Source organism: Chelonia mydas, chromosome 8, assembly GCF_015237465.2.
Source record: "Chelonia mydas isolate rCheMyd1 chromosome 8, rCheMyd1.pri.v2, whole genome shotgun sequence".
Lineage (NCBI taxonomy): Eukaryota > Metazoa > Chordata > Testudines > Cheloniidae > Chelonia > Chelonia mydas.
Window position 1 is genome coordinate 54,982,963 of NC_057854.1, and position 18,256 is coordinate 55,001,218.

At 39.6% G+C, this 18,256-nt stretch overlaps 1 protein-coding gene across 6 annotated transcripts in view; it reads left to right on the plus strand.

Annotated features, from left to right (window-relative positions):
• SWT1 (SWT1 RNA endoribonuclease homolog) overlaps window positions 1–18,256 on the plus strand; it is a 69,845-nt gene that overhangs the window by 38,973 nt on the left and 12,616 nt on the right. For 5 of the 6 annotated variants that reach the window (XM_043553090.1, XM_043553093.1, XM_037907904.2 and 2 more), the window contains 2 exons: window positions 3,324–3,532; window positions 4,990–5,124. In XM_043553090.1, coding sequence (XP_043409025.1) covers window positions 3,324–3,532; window positions 4,990–5,124 — 344 coding nt within the window. The remainder of the gene's footprint in view (window positions 1–3,323; window positions 3,533–4,989; window positions 5,125–18,256) is intronic. The other variant, XM_043553092.1, reaches the window with a different exon arrangement.

Sequence of the window (18,256 nt, forward strand, 5' to 3'; positions counted from 1 at the left end):
CAAATTAATAACTGTTATCCTGCATTTGAAGGTGATTTATTAAATCATCAATTCCAATCTTTTTTTCTCTCATTACAATGATCTTGTAAGATTCACTTGGTTTGTGAATATGTCTGTGTAGTTTGAGCTGCCCCTCTCCTCCTCCTGACAACTCAGTTTGTGATTCAGTTGTGGAGTTTCTCCTTTGTGCACTTCAGAAATCCTGTATGTCTAATTCCCCTTTCCACTCAAGTATAAAAATTGGTGAAAGAAAGCAGAAAGATGACACATTATACTTGGTGGTTGTTGGACTGCCCAATTAAAAGCTCTGGTAATTCTTATTCTGGTGCTAAGGATGAAAAATAATGTATAGGCCATGGCAGAGGAAAGGTTTTTTTTAAACAAAACAAAAAGCCGTATTATTATAGGGAAGTAGTAACTTTGAGCCAGTTAGCCTAGCCAGGGTCCCAGGGAGATCAAAAAGAGGCTGTTGGTTTTTTGTATATTTTTACAACATGAGCTGTTTTTCCTTAGATCCTTATTTCTGTTTTGCTATGGGTTATTGAGAGGTAGTCATCAAGCTGCTACCTGAAGATTTTTTGGTGGACACTGCTAGTTATTCAGTATAAAATGAGGAAAGGCAATCTAATTGATTGAAACAGCAGTTGCTGTCTCCTACACTTCAGAATGGGAGTGCCTTAGTATCTGCATGAGTTGTTTTATTTTCCCTGTCAAATACATAATTGATTACCAAAGTTCTCTTCAGTAATGAGTTTTTCCTGAGCCCTTATCTAGTATGCTCTATATATGAATAAATCATTGGACTCAAGTTAGGCATGATTAACATTATAGAAATTTAAAGCTCATTAAATAGAGTAGATGCAAGAGTTTTTTCTGACCTTACTTTGCTTTTAGAGCAACTCATTTTCCTTTCTCGGTCTGCAAAATTGTTATCTGAAGGTAGTCTTGCATGAATTACACAACCCAATACCATGGATCACTTGGGTGTCTTTTTGTTTGCTTGTTTATTTTCCCCGCTAAATTTGTCATCTTTAACTTTTATTGCCCTGATCTAAAACTAGAGGGTTTTTATTCCTAGGTTTGCCACTGGTTCAGTATGACTGGTTAGTATATAGGTTTGTTATCAGCCTGAGATAAAATTTTGGGTTTGACTTTTTGATACACATATTAGTATAAGATATAAGAGTGAAGAACAATTAACAAAGACACTGTTGCATTTCCCCAACCAGATGGGGCTTTTAGTACAATGAGAAAAGATGAGGGATAGTGCTAAAGTGTTACAGGGTATGGTGGAAGTGTAATATATGAGCATACACTGAAAGGCTGCCTGGCTCCTTTCTCAAGCCAAGGTCAAGCAACCAGTTAGGATGGGGATGGGAGGAGGCATAAGAAACACTACCTGCCAAATAAAAGCTTGGCCTTGGCCAGAACACAATCTCACTCCTTACCCCTCCCATGGGGTCCAAAAGAGGTGGGATGAAGACTCCAGACCACAACCACCCTGTCATAAATATAAAGGGAAGGGTAAACACCTTTAAAATCCCTCTTGGCCAGAGGAAAAACCCTTTCACCTGTAAAGGGTTAAGAAGCTAGGATAACCTTGCTGGCACCTGACCAAAATGACCAATAAGGAGACAAGATACTTTCAAAAGCTGGGGGGAGGGAGAAACAAAGTCTCTCTCTCTCTCTCTCTCTCTCTGTCTGTCTGTCTGTGTGATGCTTTTGCTGGGGATGGAACAGGAATGGAGTCTTAGAACTTAGATTACTTACTAACTAGATATGCATTAGATTCTGATTTCTTTAAATGGCTGAGAAAAATAAGCTGTGCTGAATGGAATGTAGATTCCTGTTTTTTGTGTCTTTTTGTAACTGAAGGTTTTGCCTAGAGGGATTCTCTTTGTTTTGAATCTGATTACCCTGTAAGGTATTTACCATCCTGATTTTACAGGGGTGATTCTTTTTTACCTTTTCTTCTATTAAAATTCTTCTTTTAAGAAACGGAATGCTTTTTCATTGTTCTTAAGATCCAAGGGTTTGGGTCTGTGGTCACCTATGCAAATTGGTGAGAATTTTTATCAAACCTTCCCCAGAAAGCGCGGGGTAACGTTTGGGAGGATTTTTGGGGGGGAAAGATGTTTCCGAACGGACTCTTTCCTTACAATAATACCGGTTAGACGTTCGGTGGTGGCAGCAAAAGTCCAAGGGCAAAAGGTAAAATAGTTTATACCTTGGGGAAGTTTTAACCTAAGCTGGTAAAAGTAAGCTTAGGAGGTTTTCATGCAGGTCCCCACATCTGTACCCTAGAGTTCAGAGTGGGGAAGGAACCTTGACACCCCCCAAAACGGAACATGATGATAAGTTGTAAGGGGTGAGACTGAGGGCATGCATTGCAGGTATATTTGGGCCTGCTAAGAAAGAGGAGGTGGGAATGGGGAACGGGGACACAGGCAAGGCTCTGCGGCTTGGGAAGGAGGACACTAAGAAACAGACTCTGCTGGCGTGTAGAGCTGTGGATATGCTTGCTTGGAACTAACCCCAATAAACATTGCATTGCCTGCACTTTGGACTTCTGGTCTTCTGCTTTCTGTCTGCATGACAAGAACCAGGGGAGAGGGTGAAGGGAAAGCCCTGTAATGATGACCTTACTGAAATCATTTCAGTTCTTCTCAGTATCCCCATTTTTACAGACAAAGAAAATATTTGTACATACCACAGCCTGTTGTGGTGTTTTTAATGTAGTAATTTATATGTAAAATGCCCTCAAATCCTCGCTTTGCAGAATAACTCTTGTCAAGTATCTGGCATTAGTGTGAAAGAAATTCCATGTCCTTGGTTTGTAATGAGTGTTGAAATTCTTTTACTGTGAAAATCATGTGCTTTACATCTTTAAGTGAAGATTAAACAGAATGAAACAATTCTGTTGTGCATTAATGAGCTATATTTGGGGGGGAAGGCGTGGGTTAAAATTTGCAAATTCAGCTTTGGAGTCTTCTATGGATTGACTATACATGGATAGTTCAGTGGTTAGGACATTAACCTAGGACTTGGGAGACTCCACCACAGACTTCCTGTGTGACTTTGGGTAAGTCACTTAGCCTCTCTGTGCTTCAGTTCTCCATTTGTAAAATAGGAATAAGAAGACTGACCTGCCTCACAGGGACATTTTGAGTTCTCTCATTTAAAGATTGTGAGGATCTCAGATGCTATGGTGATGGAGGACATACAAGTACCAGTACCTTAGATACATTGATTATTTAAAAAAAAAAAAATTCCTATGTAGGTTTTTTAGTTTTCCAACACTGTATGGTTGTCTGTTTCATGAGGTTCAGTCAGACAGTGGACAAAAATCATCAGAAGCCCTGACAGCTCTTTCAGAAAACACTGCAGGTTCAAAAAAGGAAGATGTGAGGCTGCATCTGCAAATGTGTGAGGAAGGCAAGTCATTGTCAAACACTCAGCTGTCCCAAGATAAAAGACATCAGGAAATCTGGTCTGTCCTTGAAAGCATTTGGAATACAATAAACCTGTACAGGTACAAAGTGCTGAAAGGGTTGCGGGGATTTTGCATGCTATTGGTTGTTTCGTGTGGTTTCCACAAACACACACTTATTTATGGAAACTGTCTGCCTTTCCCTACAAGGCTGTCCTATTAGTGATGTACATGGGTTGGGGGGAAAAAAATCATACATTCTAATTTTGAATGTGTTAGTAATGCCATTGGAATTGCCATATTGAATCAGAGCCATGGTCCATCAACAGAGTATACTGTCTTCGACGTTATCCAGCACTAGATGCTTCAGAGTAAGATGCAAGAACCTGACAATAGGTTTATGTGGGGTAGTCTGCTCTCCAAGAAGATCTCCTTCTAATCCCTAATAAAGATTGGCTTAAACTCAGACATGAGGCTTTCCCTTTCAATTTTTTTTTTTTTTTTGGCTTAGGTATTATAACTTATCTATATAAATGACCAACTGTTCTTTAAATCTTACTAAGTTCTTGGTCTCTGCAGTTTATAAAGAAGTGTATTAATGGTTGAATTTTTAAACAAGATATCTGAAAATCCATATCTGGCGTCTGTTGCTGCTCCAGTTGCACAAATCAAAAATGTGTGTGTCTGCACGTTTTGGAGTTGCATTTTGAGACCCACGTGAAAATTTGACCCCAAGTTTCAGAAACGGATACAAGGCTATACTTATATGAGGGCCCTACCAAATTCACAGCCATTAAAAACATGTTATGAACCCTGAAATCTGGTCCTACTTCTATGCTAAAATGTTTGATACTCTGTAAGGAAAGATATCTGTTAAATTTTTTAGAAAAATTAAAAATAAGGATTGTTTCATTTTGTCACATTTTTTTTATTTATGGAAGGATTTTTTAGAGTGCTGTTACAGTTTCTCTTATAATCCAACTTTACAAAACGTGCTAAAGACTAATTCTTGACAATTTAAGGTCTCAGTCATAGAGTGGTTGACTAATAATTATAAATTAAATAGTGAGAATAGCTTCCTGGTTAGAAACTGGGACTAGCACTTCAGTTAGCAGTTTGCATACCCACTCCAGGGTCTTTTCCATACTCACAGGAATGTGGCTCTTCATTATTTTATAAAGTGTTTTGAAAGCCTCAGCTGGAACATCCTATGTCAATGTGACATTTGTTTATTAAAGTAACAATAAGTGATCAGAAATCTACTCTTTTAACTTACAAAACAATTCAATTGGTGGCTTCTGTTACCTGTTTAAGCACCTTATCTAAAATAAATGCATGCAAACAAAATAAAAACTTTGTACTTGTGTGTGTTTTGGACAACACTGATGTACCTGACATTTGTATTTGACCTTTGAGACAATGTGCATGTGTTTGTCTATGGTAATCAAAATATAGTATTTGTGATGCATTTCTTGTTTCCCATGATACAAGGCAAAAATGTCTGGTTTTAGTGACCTCTTCTGATAGAATGTTTTCTCTTGTTTTTGCCCTCATCTTAGTACTGAAATTTTCCAGAAGCTGGATCACAATATAATCACTACCACCACTGCAAAGATCTCTTCATTTGAAGAAGCTTTTTTAGGCCTACAGAAACTGATGGCAGCTGTGAATAATATTCTTGCAGGGATTCGTAGGTAAGTATTTTAGCAGACCGGAGTGCATAACTTTTTTTTAAACTGTAATGTACTGTGTGCTCAGATATCTCTCTCCTTTACTAATTCTGAGATTAATACCTGTACTTACTTGCAAAAAGAAAAGGAGTACTTGTGGCACCTTAGAGACTAACCAATTTATTTGAGCATAAGCTTTCGTGAGCTAGAGCTCACTTCATCGGATGCATACTGTGGAAAGTGTAGAAGATCTTTTTATATACACACAAAGCATGAAAAGATACCTCCTCCCACCCCACTCTCCTGCTGGTAATAGCTTATCTAAAGTGATCACTCTCCTTACAATGTGTATGATAATCAAGTTGGGCCATTTCCAGCACAAATCCAGGTTTTCTCCCCCCACACCCCGCCCCCCCCCCACAAACCCACTCTCCTGCTGGTAATAGCTTATCTAAAGTGACCACTCTCCTTACAATGTGTATGATAATCAAGGTGGGCCATTTCGAGCACAAATCCAGGGTTTAACAAGAACGTCTTGTGGGGGGGGGGGTAGGAAAAAAACAAGGGGAAATAGGTTACCTTGCATAATGACTTAGCCACTCCCAGTCTCTATTCAAGCCTAAGTTAATTGTATCAAATTTGCAAATGAATTCCAATTCAACAGTTTCTCGCTGGAGTCTGGATTTGAAGTTTTTTTTGTTGTAATATCAGTATTATTATTCATTATTATGAAATCTGTGTAGTGTAGGGTAAAAGCACACAAAAGACCAGATTTCATGGGAGGAGACGAGATTTCATGGTCCGTGACGCGTTTTTCATAGCGGTGAATTTGGTAGGGTCCTATATGTAGGAGGTCAGACTAGATGATCTACTGGTCCGTTCTGCCTTTTAAACTCTGAGGTGGACAAGGTGCTGGGCAAGGAATATTCATTGTCTGCCTTTTTTAATTAAGGAGTTTAATTGAATAGAATATTTATTACAATAAAAATGTTGTAGTAGTAGTTGTAAACCCTCGCCAGAAATCAGGACGCAATTGTGCTAAGCCGTGTACAGCCACCACAAAAAGAGTCTCTGACCAGACATGTTTGAAACAAACAAAGTAATCTGGTGTGGTGGTGATTTTTGTACAGGAAATTTAATAGATGTGACAATACTGTAACAATAGAATTTTTTTAAAGGAAAACTGCTCCAAAGATGGTCAATAAATAATAGTGCATGTAGAAATAAAACTTAGATCAAGGGGGTTTGATTTTGGCCAACTCCTGTTTTTGATGATTTCTGTAATATATGTGGACATGTTGGGTGTTTTATGTGTGTGGGGGAGGTTTAGTGACCATACTGAGATTTGGACTCATCCAAGAATAGTAGAGTCAAGAAAATGTAATTAGTTTTATTCTCAGACCACTGTACTGGTTTTATTTTTGTTTTGCAGTTTCATGGTTGTCAGAGAGCTAGCAGTATCTGTTTAGTGTTCATGGAGAACTATATCCTTAACAAGAATAAGACCATTTAAGGAATGACAAGGTTATTTTCATACTAAAACAATGCCCAAAGTTGTGGGGGGTTTTTGGTTAGTTTTTAGGTTGAATTTCAGACATGCTTTTTATTTTCCATTTTAAATAGAATAGCTGTCTCAGCCTTTCCTTTATGGGAGGGCCCTTTAGAAAAGAATAGGGGTGAAATTGAGTAGGGTTATATAGAAATTACTGTAAAAATCTGTGTCACAGGATTATTTTCCAAGTTTTTTAACTCTAAAGCAACAATCAAATTCTCCACTAAATATATAGTAAGATTTTTAAAAGATGACAAAAAAGGGTTACTGTTTTTATATTCAAACGTATAGAAGTTTTCCATATGGTTACTTCTGTATGTAATAGCCTTTAGGGAGTGGCTTTTTTTTAAAACCTCTTTATAAATTTCACTTGTGTAAAAGAGGAAAGTTTTTAGTATTGTGTGATAAGTATATTTATACCTCTAAGAAGCTTCAGGAAGCAGAGTATCAGATAAAAGGTTCTATTTAGAAATGATTAGCCTTTGTGTTGATTGTTTGCAAACTTGCAGTAGGGGGCATTGTGGAGAAAAGAATTCAGGGACATAGAAAGTTGCAGACCAGAATTAAAGTATACCCTGTAAATTTAGGGCTTGTTCTGTTTTTAACCTTTTATTACAGGTATTTAAATCTGTCAGAGGCTTCTGAATTACTTCCCCCCTCTCCTCCCTCCTCCCCCATATCCAAAACCATTTATCCATCAACTCCAAGTGATCACAATATTGAACATCAAAACAAAAAGTCTGAACTTGGGGTGGGGGGAAAATGCATACCACTTGGTATGTGGTTGTTATGCTGTGTGTGTGAACTTAAAGAAAATAGATTAACTTAACATTATTTTCTTTAGTCCTTTATATTTTTTTAAAAGGTAGGTTCAGACTTGTTTACATTTTGGATTAGTCGGTAAAATAATTATGATTACAGGAAGGAGAACATCTGGGGAAAGACAGTTATTAAAACTGGAATTAATTCTTCATAATGTTTGCGGTAACCTATCTCAGGATAAAATAAACTTTCTGTGCCTGTTTGTTGAGATTTACCACAGAAATTTCCCAAATTAGATCCTGTGAAAAAGACACATGGGTGTCTACTAGTAAGTTAAATTGAAAACTCAACTGGCTTTTAAACTTCAGACCAAAAATCAAGCAGCCCATTCCTATGGAGAAATGGGTGAAGGTGTAATTTCAGTTCTCGATAAACATCAGGTGGGGTTACTGTAACCATCCAAAAGTTAATTAAATACTTGATTACTAAAACCATGTTTACTTATGTGACATGTGCATAGGTTTTTTTTTCTTTAATTACAAAGTTCACTTAACAAAAAGTTTGGGGAAAAATGGAACTTGCAATTTATATATGTGATCATGTAATTAAAGCTTGTGTAATAATACATATGAAGAGAAAATCTCTTAATTTCCCAGCAAGAATTTCTGAAGTAAAGTGTGAGCTCGCACATGTGTGCACATGAATGACAGATAAATCTAAGACCAATACTGGAAACATTTCTAAGTGCCTTGCTCCATACCTTGGATAGTTACTTGCAACTTTTCTCGCTAGGAAGCATTATATCCCTTAAGAAATGTTTGCTATATTGTGACTCTAAAAATATAGAATAGATAGTTTGATTATGTAATATAATGCATGGTATATCATGTTTCTTCTGTTTAAGTAGTATTACCTCCAGGTCTGCATTTCAAAACGCACACGCGCACACACACACGCGCGCACACACACAGTTTAGGACTGGGAGGAGTGAGGGACTTAGTGGTTTTTTTGTGATGCGTTTTTTGTGTTTTAAGTCATTGTCATATGGGGTTAGGAGATATGACTTTTCTTGTGTTTAAAGTTCTACTGGTTAAGAATTTAAGTTTATTATTGTTTAAAATTTTAGATTTTCCAAAAAACTTCAGTTAAGAGGAAAAGATGATGTGCCAATCATATATATGTAAATGATTTGTTTATCTACATTATAACAATCAATCTTAAGGATTTAGTCATGTAAAACTTTGATTTTTTTCAGAAGTTTCAGCTCAACACTCACCGATGTGCCAAAAACAAATGGCCAGGTTATCAAAAGAACTCAGCACACTGAGTGTCACAATGGGAGCTGTTGGGTGCCGGGCACTCTTGAAAAGCTGGTCCATTTGTTGGTGCTGAGCACTTGAAAATCTGTCCTATAGTGCTTGAATTTTAGAAATATTGAACACCTATAACTCCCATTGACTTCAGTTGGAGTTGTGGGTGCTTGCCGCTGCTGAAAATCTTGCCTCTTACTTCGGTGTAGCTGAACTCTTGGAAATCTGTCCCTTAGCACACACAGGACTGACTGGCTGTGGGGTGTGAAACCTTTCATTTGCAGTTTTTGGGTTTGAATGTGGCCCAGATTAGTAAGGGATGAAAGTCCATTACTTTCTAATTGTAGTTCAGTGGCCTGTGAGAAATGCATGGTGGTGTCATTATTTTTGTCAATTTCTAAATATATACTTCACAGAATCATTATCTTAATGAAAATGAATTGGAAACAGTGCTGTTTCCATTTCATGTTAAGCAGAGATAGTTGCTAAGGGAAACTTGTGCCACTCAAAGGCATGGATTATTCCAAGGCAGAAGAGTTTGGTAAAATTAACCATTTTATTCTCTGGATCAAATATATCCCAATGCAAAAGGCCATTTCTATATTTGTAAATACATGAAAATTGGTCATGCCAAAGAATGAGAATGGAATCACTTTTTTTTTCCACAGGGATTGTTCTGTCTATAACCATATTTTAAATTGACAAAAGAAAACATTTTACTATGTTTCTTCTAGAAGGTTTTAAACTCCTTAAATTAATACTCTCAGCCAGATTGTAAAGCCAAGCAAATGTACTTAAACTTTGTTCTTTGCCAGCATTCAGTGCTTCATCTGTTCCTTATGCTGAAGGTTATGAAAGATATTTTAAATTCAAGGATGTTTCTACAGTTGTTCAGGTGGTGAGAAAATTCCAGTGACTGAGGAGGAGGAGAAGGGCTGATGGTTCTGTGGAAATCTAATAGCCTCTCTCCTAAGCATATTCTAAAGCCAATTTTATGTAATCTTAAAATACATGCTAAAGGGTTATTGCATAGATGATAGTTGTTAAATTTTCAGAGTTGGTTAGAGTTTTGCATGTATTAGGGTTTATTTTGGAGTCAAATACTTTGATGTACTAACTTAGGGCCTGATCTTGTAAATCTTTACTGAGACTTCAAATAGTCCTCCTGAAGTCAGTGGACGTATTCATACAATAAATGGTTTTCAGGATTGTGCCTCACTGAAGTCCATAGAAAGCCTGTCTTCGGTTTCACTTGGAGTAAGATTGGGCTGTTTGTGATTTTCAGGAGAAGAAAAGTTTAAATATTGTGCTTTATAACAAATAAATAAATCATCTCTATGATCTGATCTCATAAGATGCTGCATACCTTGCAGGATTTGGACTTATGAGAAACAATATGCTTGAATTGGAAGTAAAGTTACATTAGCACTTGCCTCTAGATATTTTCTACATCTAGGAAGTGTTTGTCTTTCAGTAACTCTACACAGTAAGACTACATTTTAATCCAGCACAAGAGAACAAAATTAGAATAGGACAGCAGTTCTCAAATTTTAGCAACCGACGACCCCACTTTTTGATTTAAAATTTTTTGGGGATATCTGAGCTGCCCCGCTCAGCCTTGCCCCACCTCTTCTCTGAGGCCCTGCCTCCACTAACTCCATCCCCCCTCCCTCCATTGCTCACTCTTCCCCCATCCTCACTCACTTTCACTAGGCTGGGGCAGGGGGTTTGGGTGCGGGCTCTGGGGAGGAAGTTTGGGTGTGGGAGGGGGTGAGGGGTGCAGCTTTTACCTGGGGTGGCTCCTGAAAGCAACCAGCACATGCCTCTGACAGCAGCTCCTAGGCGGGAGGGTGAGGACGGGGGATCTCTGCGTACCACCCCCGCAGTTCCCATTGGCAGCAGTTCACAGCCAATGGGAGTTGTGGAGTCGGCTTTGAGACCACCCCGTGCCTCATCACCCCCCAAGGGGATGCAGGGACTTGCTGGCTGTTTCCAGGAGCAGCACGGAGCCAGGGCAGGTAGAAAGCCTGTTCCCTGGCATGCTGAGAGGAAGGGGGAGCAATTTCTCAGCAGGGCCTGTGGACCCCCTAGAGTACCCTTGGGGACCCCCAGGGGTCCAGGGACCCCAGTTTGAGAAACACTGGAATAGGACATCAGGAGTCATGGCTTTTGTTTTCAGCTCTGATACTGATTTGTTGCGTGATCGTGGGGAAACCACTAATTCTCCCTAACTTATTGAATTTTAAGAGTAAATTGTAAATGTTAAGAGTGTTAGATTTAATGGTCCAAAATCATATACTGGAGTTGCATCTACTTACATCAGCAGTGAATTTAGCCCAAAGTTGTAATTAACACTTTGAGATGCTATGGTGAGAGACACTATATAAGTGCCAAATATTAATATCAATAGTAATAAAAGCTATAGTTGGCCCAGACCAACTTAATCCTATGAAAGTTTTTTTAATTATTATTTTATTGTTAGCTGCTTTTCGTCTTCCAGTTACCATGCTGATGGGAGCACTAAAAATGAATAGATCTGCCAATCTTTAAAAAGCTTAAACCAGAGAAGCATTTAAGGTTCCTAGAGGGGTTTGTACAAGCCATCAGCTTCTTCTGGCAAGTATAGCTAGTTTTTAAAAGAAAAAAATGTTTTTATGCATAATCTGGGCCCTTGAGAATTTGTATGTGAGAAACTATTATTGCCTGCATGTTTTCGGTACCATATTCTCGCTCTTAAACTGATTTTTAAAAAAAAATAATTAAAACTTGCTTCAGTAAGTAACCCTAAGTCATGTTTTTTTAATTTAAAATGTCCTTTTCCCTCAGTACACTTCTAAGAAAAATGGGCTCTTTGTTCCTGTCCCAATTTTGAAATAGTTCACCATTTCGAACAAGGCTTTCACAGTGAATCTGTTAACTGATCATAGTGCATTATAATGGGGAAAAAAAATTCACATAGTCCTGTTTTAAACATCTAATCCTAGGTAGTGCATTTGTGGAACATAATGGAGCATGTTTGGTTGCATTAAATGACTTGACTTTCTTAACTTGTTCTCCGTATGCTAGTAACATCTAATGGAAAAGGGATATTTTTATTTTTAATGCTTTTGAATTGTATCTAAAAAGTGCAGATCTAGCGATGGAAACATTTTAATAAATTGAAGTCCAGGATTATAATTTCATTTCTTAAACACATGGCACCTGATTTTTCAGAGCTGTTGAGCTCCTAGAATTTCCAGTGACTTCAGCTGGAACTGTGGGAACTTACCTGAAAATCAGGCACATAGTGTTTAAAAAATACACAGTGGTTCTTAACTTTATTTTAATGCCTTAATGGAAGAAAAACAACTAGGTTGGCTGGTACAAAAAGTTTCTCACTAGCAGATACAGAGTAAATGCAGTTTTGAAGAGCACTGTTCTTAGCACTATATGGCCTTTCTTGAGTTATCTTGCAACCGAGGTTTCTTCATACCTTTTAGAAGACAGTTGCTCTCTGTTTCCTTCGCTGTGCTATCAAACTTCAGTACTAGTATATTCTGCTTCTTTCTGGATATAACTTGTTTGCTTGTTTTATAAATTTGTCAGCTCAATACATGGAGGTCACGGGAGGAGGTGAAAGTAAGCTTCTGCAAAAGTTCTTTTTCAAATGGTATGTGCGTGTCTATTTTATGTAATTTGTATTCTTGTGCATAGACACATGTCAAGTTTAAAAGTTAAGTCCACACCATTGTGTCAGTGTTATTAAGTATGATTATGGTGGCTAACATAGACCTAATTTAGTAGCGAATAAGTTTTATTTAAAAATTTATAAGTTTAAAAATGGTCCAAACTAGAACATTGGATCCAACCTTTCCTCCACCAGACTGAGAAATTAAGAACTAGAAACCAGCTTCAACTGAGAATCAGTGAATTAGGCTTGTCTACACTTCCAGGGTTTGCCAGTATAGATATACCAGCAAACTCTCCTAGTGTGGACAATTTATACTGGCAAAAAGTCCTGTTGCTGATATAGCTTATTTAGTTTGGGTAACTGGTGTGAAACAGTTTGGGATGGCTTCTAGTTCTTAAACAGGAATCCTGGATATATGTTAATACCGGCCATTGATTATTCCTGATCTGTTCCTTGCTTTAAAGTGGTCTTTACTCCTGAGGGCGTTCTGTGCCAAAAAATTAAAAATTCTGTGCACAATATTTCAAAATTCGGCAAATTTTATTTGTCAATAAATAAATGCAGAGGCTCCAGCATGGCAGTTGGGAGCACAGGCCACTGACTGCACAAAGGTGGGAGATCACCCTGCAGCACCCCCTGGGAAGCAGACTCTGTGGTGAGGCTGCACCTGACCCTGATACAGCCGAAGGCCTGGGCCTAGCCCAGAAACACCCTGGGGCCCTGCCCCTCTGCACCAGATACACCAGGTGTGGGACAGGCAGGCTCAACCAGGCCATGTGAAGGGGCTCAGTGTGGGGGGATCCAGGTGTGGGGTGAGAGGGTTCTGTGTGGAACAATCTGGGTGCAGGCAGCTCAGTTGGGAGTCTAGATGTAGGGGGATCTGGAATCACAGAGGCTTGTGGGCGGGGGAGGTTCCAGGTACAGGGCAGTGGGACTCTGCAGGGGCTTCCAGGTGAAGGTGGTTGGGGCTCAGCAGAGGGTGTGGGGGCCTCAAAGGGGGAGTCTGGGTGCTGGGGGAGTGGGGCTTGGTGGGGCGGAGGTCTGGGTGCAACTGGTTCGGGTCAGTGGTGTGGGGGATCTGGATGTGGGTGCTCAGGGGGTGCGGGAGGGTGTGGCTTGTCAGGGTGGGGTTTAAGTGCAGGGAGCTCTAGGAGGTGGTCTGGGTGCAGGAGGCTCCAGATGCAGGAGTGGAGGTTTGGTGGGGTTCAGGTATGGAGTGCTACGGGGTTCTGGGTGTACAGGTGAGGCTTGGCGGGGGTGTCTGGGTGTGGGACGTCCAGATGCATGGGGTTTTTGAGTATGATCACTATCATGAAGCAGTTGTATTCTACAACAGTCTGAACTTTGGGAAGTTTGGAGCTGGATCTAAATTGTGCAGCATGTCCCCATTTATTATTTGGTTTGACGTAACCCTTATTTTTCCGGATAGCTAAGTATACAGTTGACACAATGGTTTTCCACACTTCACTTTTTTTTTGTTTTTTGTGCTTACCATCTAAGGTTGGGAATAAAGATAAAGTAATTTAATCATAGAATCATAGAATATCAGGATTGGAAGGGACCTCAGGAGGTCATCTAGTCCACCCCCCTGCTCAAAGCAGGACCAGTCCCCAATTTTTTTTGCCCCAGATCCCTAAATGGCCCCCTCAAGGATTGAACTCACAACCCTGGGTTTAGCAGGCCAAACCACTGAGCTATCCCTATTACAGTTGGTCACAAAACTAATGGTTCTAGTTCACAATTAGAATTTTAAACCGAAGAACTCATTCACTCAATGTCTTATGGGATTGTTAGAGGTTGCTTCTTAGATACCTTTCCATGGCTGAGGAGAATACACCTTTACACTGAAAATAGAGATGAGCCTGAGCTACGAACAAAGTGATGAGTTTGATATAATAATTTAACTAGGATTGATCTGAATCCAAACATTCTAGATTTCAGACGGCTTTTGGATCTAGGAGTTTGATTCATGTACATCTCCTACTAAAACAGAAAATGTAGTTTTAAAGAACAAAAGTGGTTACAGGGCAGGGAAGAAATGGGACATTTTAAAAAAAACAGTAGATGGTTGATTATGATCTTCCGGTTGCCATTCTTTAAAATGACTGCCGTGGCCTAGAAACGCATTTAGAATTTTTTGCAAGAATTCTGTTCCAAGACTTTTTTTTTTTTCTTTTTTTTTAATTTTAGTTGGAAACAATAATTAGGCACATTTAGGAAAAAAACTGACTTCTAAAGAATTCATGTGGGAGAAATTGTTGTAAATATATCTCTAGCATAACTTCTTTCTCTCTCTCTCCATTTTTTTAAGTTCATGTAATGTTTCTTCAGTGAGTACAACCAGTGTCTTTAACCTGAAAATACTGTACTGTCTTGAGCAGTTTATTCAGACTGACCATTTTATAGATTCATATTTCTAGATTAAGGCCAGAAGGGACCGTTGTGATCATCTAGTCCAGGGGTTCTCAAACTGGGGGTTCGGACCCCTCAGGGGGGTCACGAGGTTATTACATGGGGGGTCGCAAGCTGTCCGCCACCACCCCAAACACTGCTTTGCCTCCAGCATTTATAATGATGTTAAATACATTAAAAAGTATTTTTAATGTATAAGGGGAGGTCACACTCAGAGGCTTTCTGTGTGAAAGGGGTCACCAGTACAAAAGTCTGAGAACCCCTGATCTAGTCTGACTTCCTGCTTAACACAGGCCATAGAACTTCCTCAAATTAATTCCTGTTTAAACTGCAGTATGTCTGTTGGAAAACATCCAATCTTGATTTAAAAATTTCCCCTTTTTTGATTTTTGCATGTGTTTGGTTTTTTTTTTTTTTTTTTTTTTTTTAAATATATAGCTACTTTTACTTCCCCCTTAAGCCAACTTGTTTTTTTAAGCGGTGTCACCTTCTCTGTTGACTGAGATATCATGGCTTTTTGTGCATTTAGTAAAACGTAATAGTTCCCAATTATTATTCACATTTTCCTTTTCAAATTCTTTCTCCCAGCTGATTTGGCTCATAATTGTTTTCAGCTTTGTGAAATTGGCTCTTTTAAAGTGTGTGTGTGTGTGTGTGTGTGTGTGTGTGTGTGTGTGTGTGTGTGTGTGTACATACTTGAGATAGATAATTACACACACACACACACACACTTTCCCCATATTGGATTGGAGTTAGGAAATTGTCATCTGTAACTTTTAGGAATTCTGAATGTTTTAGTGCTGGCAGCATGAGACCTCCAGAATGTCACTCAGATTGCAGTCCCCTATGATAGTGCAGTTTTTTTTCTCCTACTTAACCTTATCCAGGTTTGGGGTGGTGTGTTTGTGTGTTTGTGTGTTTGTGTGTTTGTGTGTTTGTGTGTTTGTGTGTTTGTGTGTTTGTTTGTGTGTTTGTGTGTTTGTTTGTTTGTTTGTTTGTTTGTTTGTTTGTTTGTTTGTTTGTTTGTTTGTTTGTTTGTTTGTTTGTTTGTTTGTTTGTTTGTTTGTTTGTTTGTTTGTTTGTTTGTTTGTTTGTGTGTTTGTTTTTGGTGGTCTATAGCAGACACTAGTTAGTACTCCCATTTTGTGCTTTTATTTGTTAAGACATTGATCCATAAGCACCCTAAGCACCCAAGATCACTTGCTTCTGGGTGGTCAGTGACTCAGAAAAAAAGGTAAGATTATTTTTGACATAGAGTGCTACTCCCTTTCCCCTCTTGCCCACTCCGTCCCCCCTAAATAGCTTATAACCACTGATTTTTAGCACTCCAATTATATCAATCTTCCTACCAGGTTTCAGTAATACCAACTTGGTGAAATTTAAGCTCATAAATGATCAATTTCTCTTATTACCCAGGCTCCTGGCGTTCATGTATAAGCAATTAAAGAACTTCTCTTCACATCCTTTGATTAATTTTGTTCTCAATGTCTTGATTTTATACTAAATGTGTTCATTTGTTCCTCCTTTTCACCTTTCTTTTTGTTATTTTAATGCCCCCCTAAGTAGCCTAACCAGCCTGTCACCTAGAAAATAGGTTCCCCTTCTACTGAGATGGCATTCCTCCAAATTGTATAGCCCAGCAATTCTCAAACATTAGCAACCCAAGGACCCCCATTTTGATTTTAAAATTTTCATGGACCCCCAAGCTCAGCCCCAGGCCCTGCCCCCACTCCACCCCCTCCTCCGAGCGTGCCCCTTCCCTGCTCCTCCTTCTCTCTCCCAGTGCCTCCTGCATGCCACTGAACAGCTATTCTGCTGCATGCAGGAGGCAGTAGGAGGAGGGGGAGAAGTTGATAAGCGGCGTCGGTGGCCCTGGACATAACTCGCAGATCCTTTGGAGTAACCTTTTGGACCGCCAGAGGTCCGCAGATACCAGTTTGAGAAACCCTGGTATAGCCCCTTCTCTCCATAAAAAAGGCTAGTGTTTCACAAAACCAAACCGTGTATCTTGTACCACTTATCTAGCCAGCAGTTAGTTTCCAGAGATGTGTCAAAACAGCACTTAAGTGTCGATTTATAGGCAGGTCTCGTAGCGCAGATCCCAGTATAGTTCTTGTAATATACACAGGACATTCATTTGGTAGAAACTTGGTCAGAAGCATAAGAGTGGGGCAGGGTTAGGCTCAGCATGATTTCCCCTTCCTCAGCCACATGGGCTGAGGGAGGATGAACAGCACTCCTTGATGCAGTCAGTCCTACAGCCAGTCAGAGCAAGACACTAGTCCACATTTCAAGCAGGACCCCAGACTCTGCTTTCTTCAGTTTGAGCTACTGTATGGATGTTCTTTCTTTGCTCTCTGGCTGTTTAGTTCTGACTTCCCCTCCTATGTTCCCCCTACAGTCCCTTTGCTTCTAGCTTCATTCCCCCTGCCTTCCTTGCTCCTATCCATCCTTTCTTCTTTCTTTCCCTCCCTCCTCTTCAGTGTGTCCCATCCATTCCATCATTTTCATATGCCAGTCATAAATTGACACAGCTGCCCGGCTCCCAGGAGGGAGTGAGGAGCATCACCCGGGCTTCTTGCCCTGGCTCCTGACCAGGAAAGCTGGGGAGGCATTCTCCAAGAGAGTGAGGGGCAGCTGGGCTCTAACTTCCCAGCTTTCTTGTCAACTTCAGAGTTCTTGCCGTGAAATTGACAAGACAGCCAACAAACAATGTAAGGAACTGCAGTGTCTATAGAGATGCTATGTCGCCCTAACTACCCCAACATAAGCCTTACGCCTCTCCTGGAGGCAGAGTTGTTATTTTGGTGTAGTAAGGCTCTTACATCGGTGGGAGGAAGGCTGTAGTGTAGACACTCACATAATAAGGTCAACATAAGCTGCCTTATGTCTATCTAACTGTGTAGTGTAGATCAGTTCTTAAAACTGATAAAGTACCTTTGTTGGCAATCTCGGCAGAAGGGCCAAGGACTGAATGGGTATGGATAGACTGAACTTCCATCTCGCTCCCACAGGTGGTACCTCTGTTTGTGGTGTAAAATACATGCATAGGCACTATGGGGAAACTTGAAGTGTTGTTGACAGTGCTGTATGTGTTCTGTGGATGAATAAAAGAATCAGTAACTTAGCATGTCAGTCTGGTTCACCAGTCCCATTTCCCCTCTCTTCTCCCCCACAAAACCCTCTAAACTAAAATACCCAACGGGAAATATGCAGGAAAAATTCAAACTGTACCTAGTCCTTCATTTTTGTTTGTTGTTTTGAAGTGTGGGAAAGCTTTGCATTGTGTATCCGTTTTCTGTTGCCCTCTGGACACAAGAGAGGCTTTGCTAGTGAGAAACAAAAGGCTTTTAGTTAATGCTTTCCCCCCCTTTCTATGGAGTGAAGTGGCTGATGTGAAAACCGTATTAGAATTTTTAATTGGGGAAAAACCTTCTATAGAACTTTCCC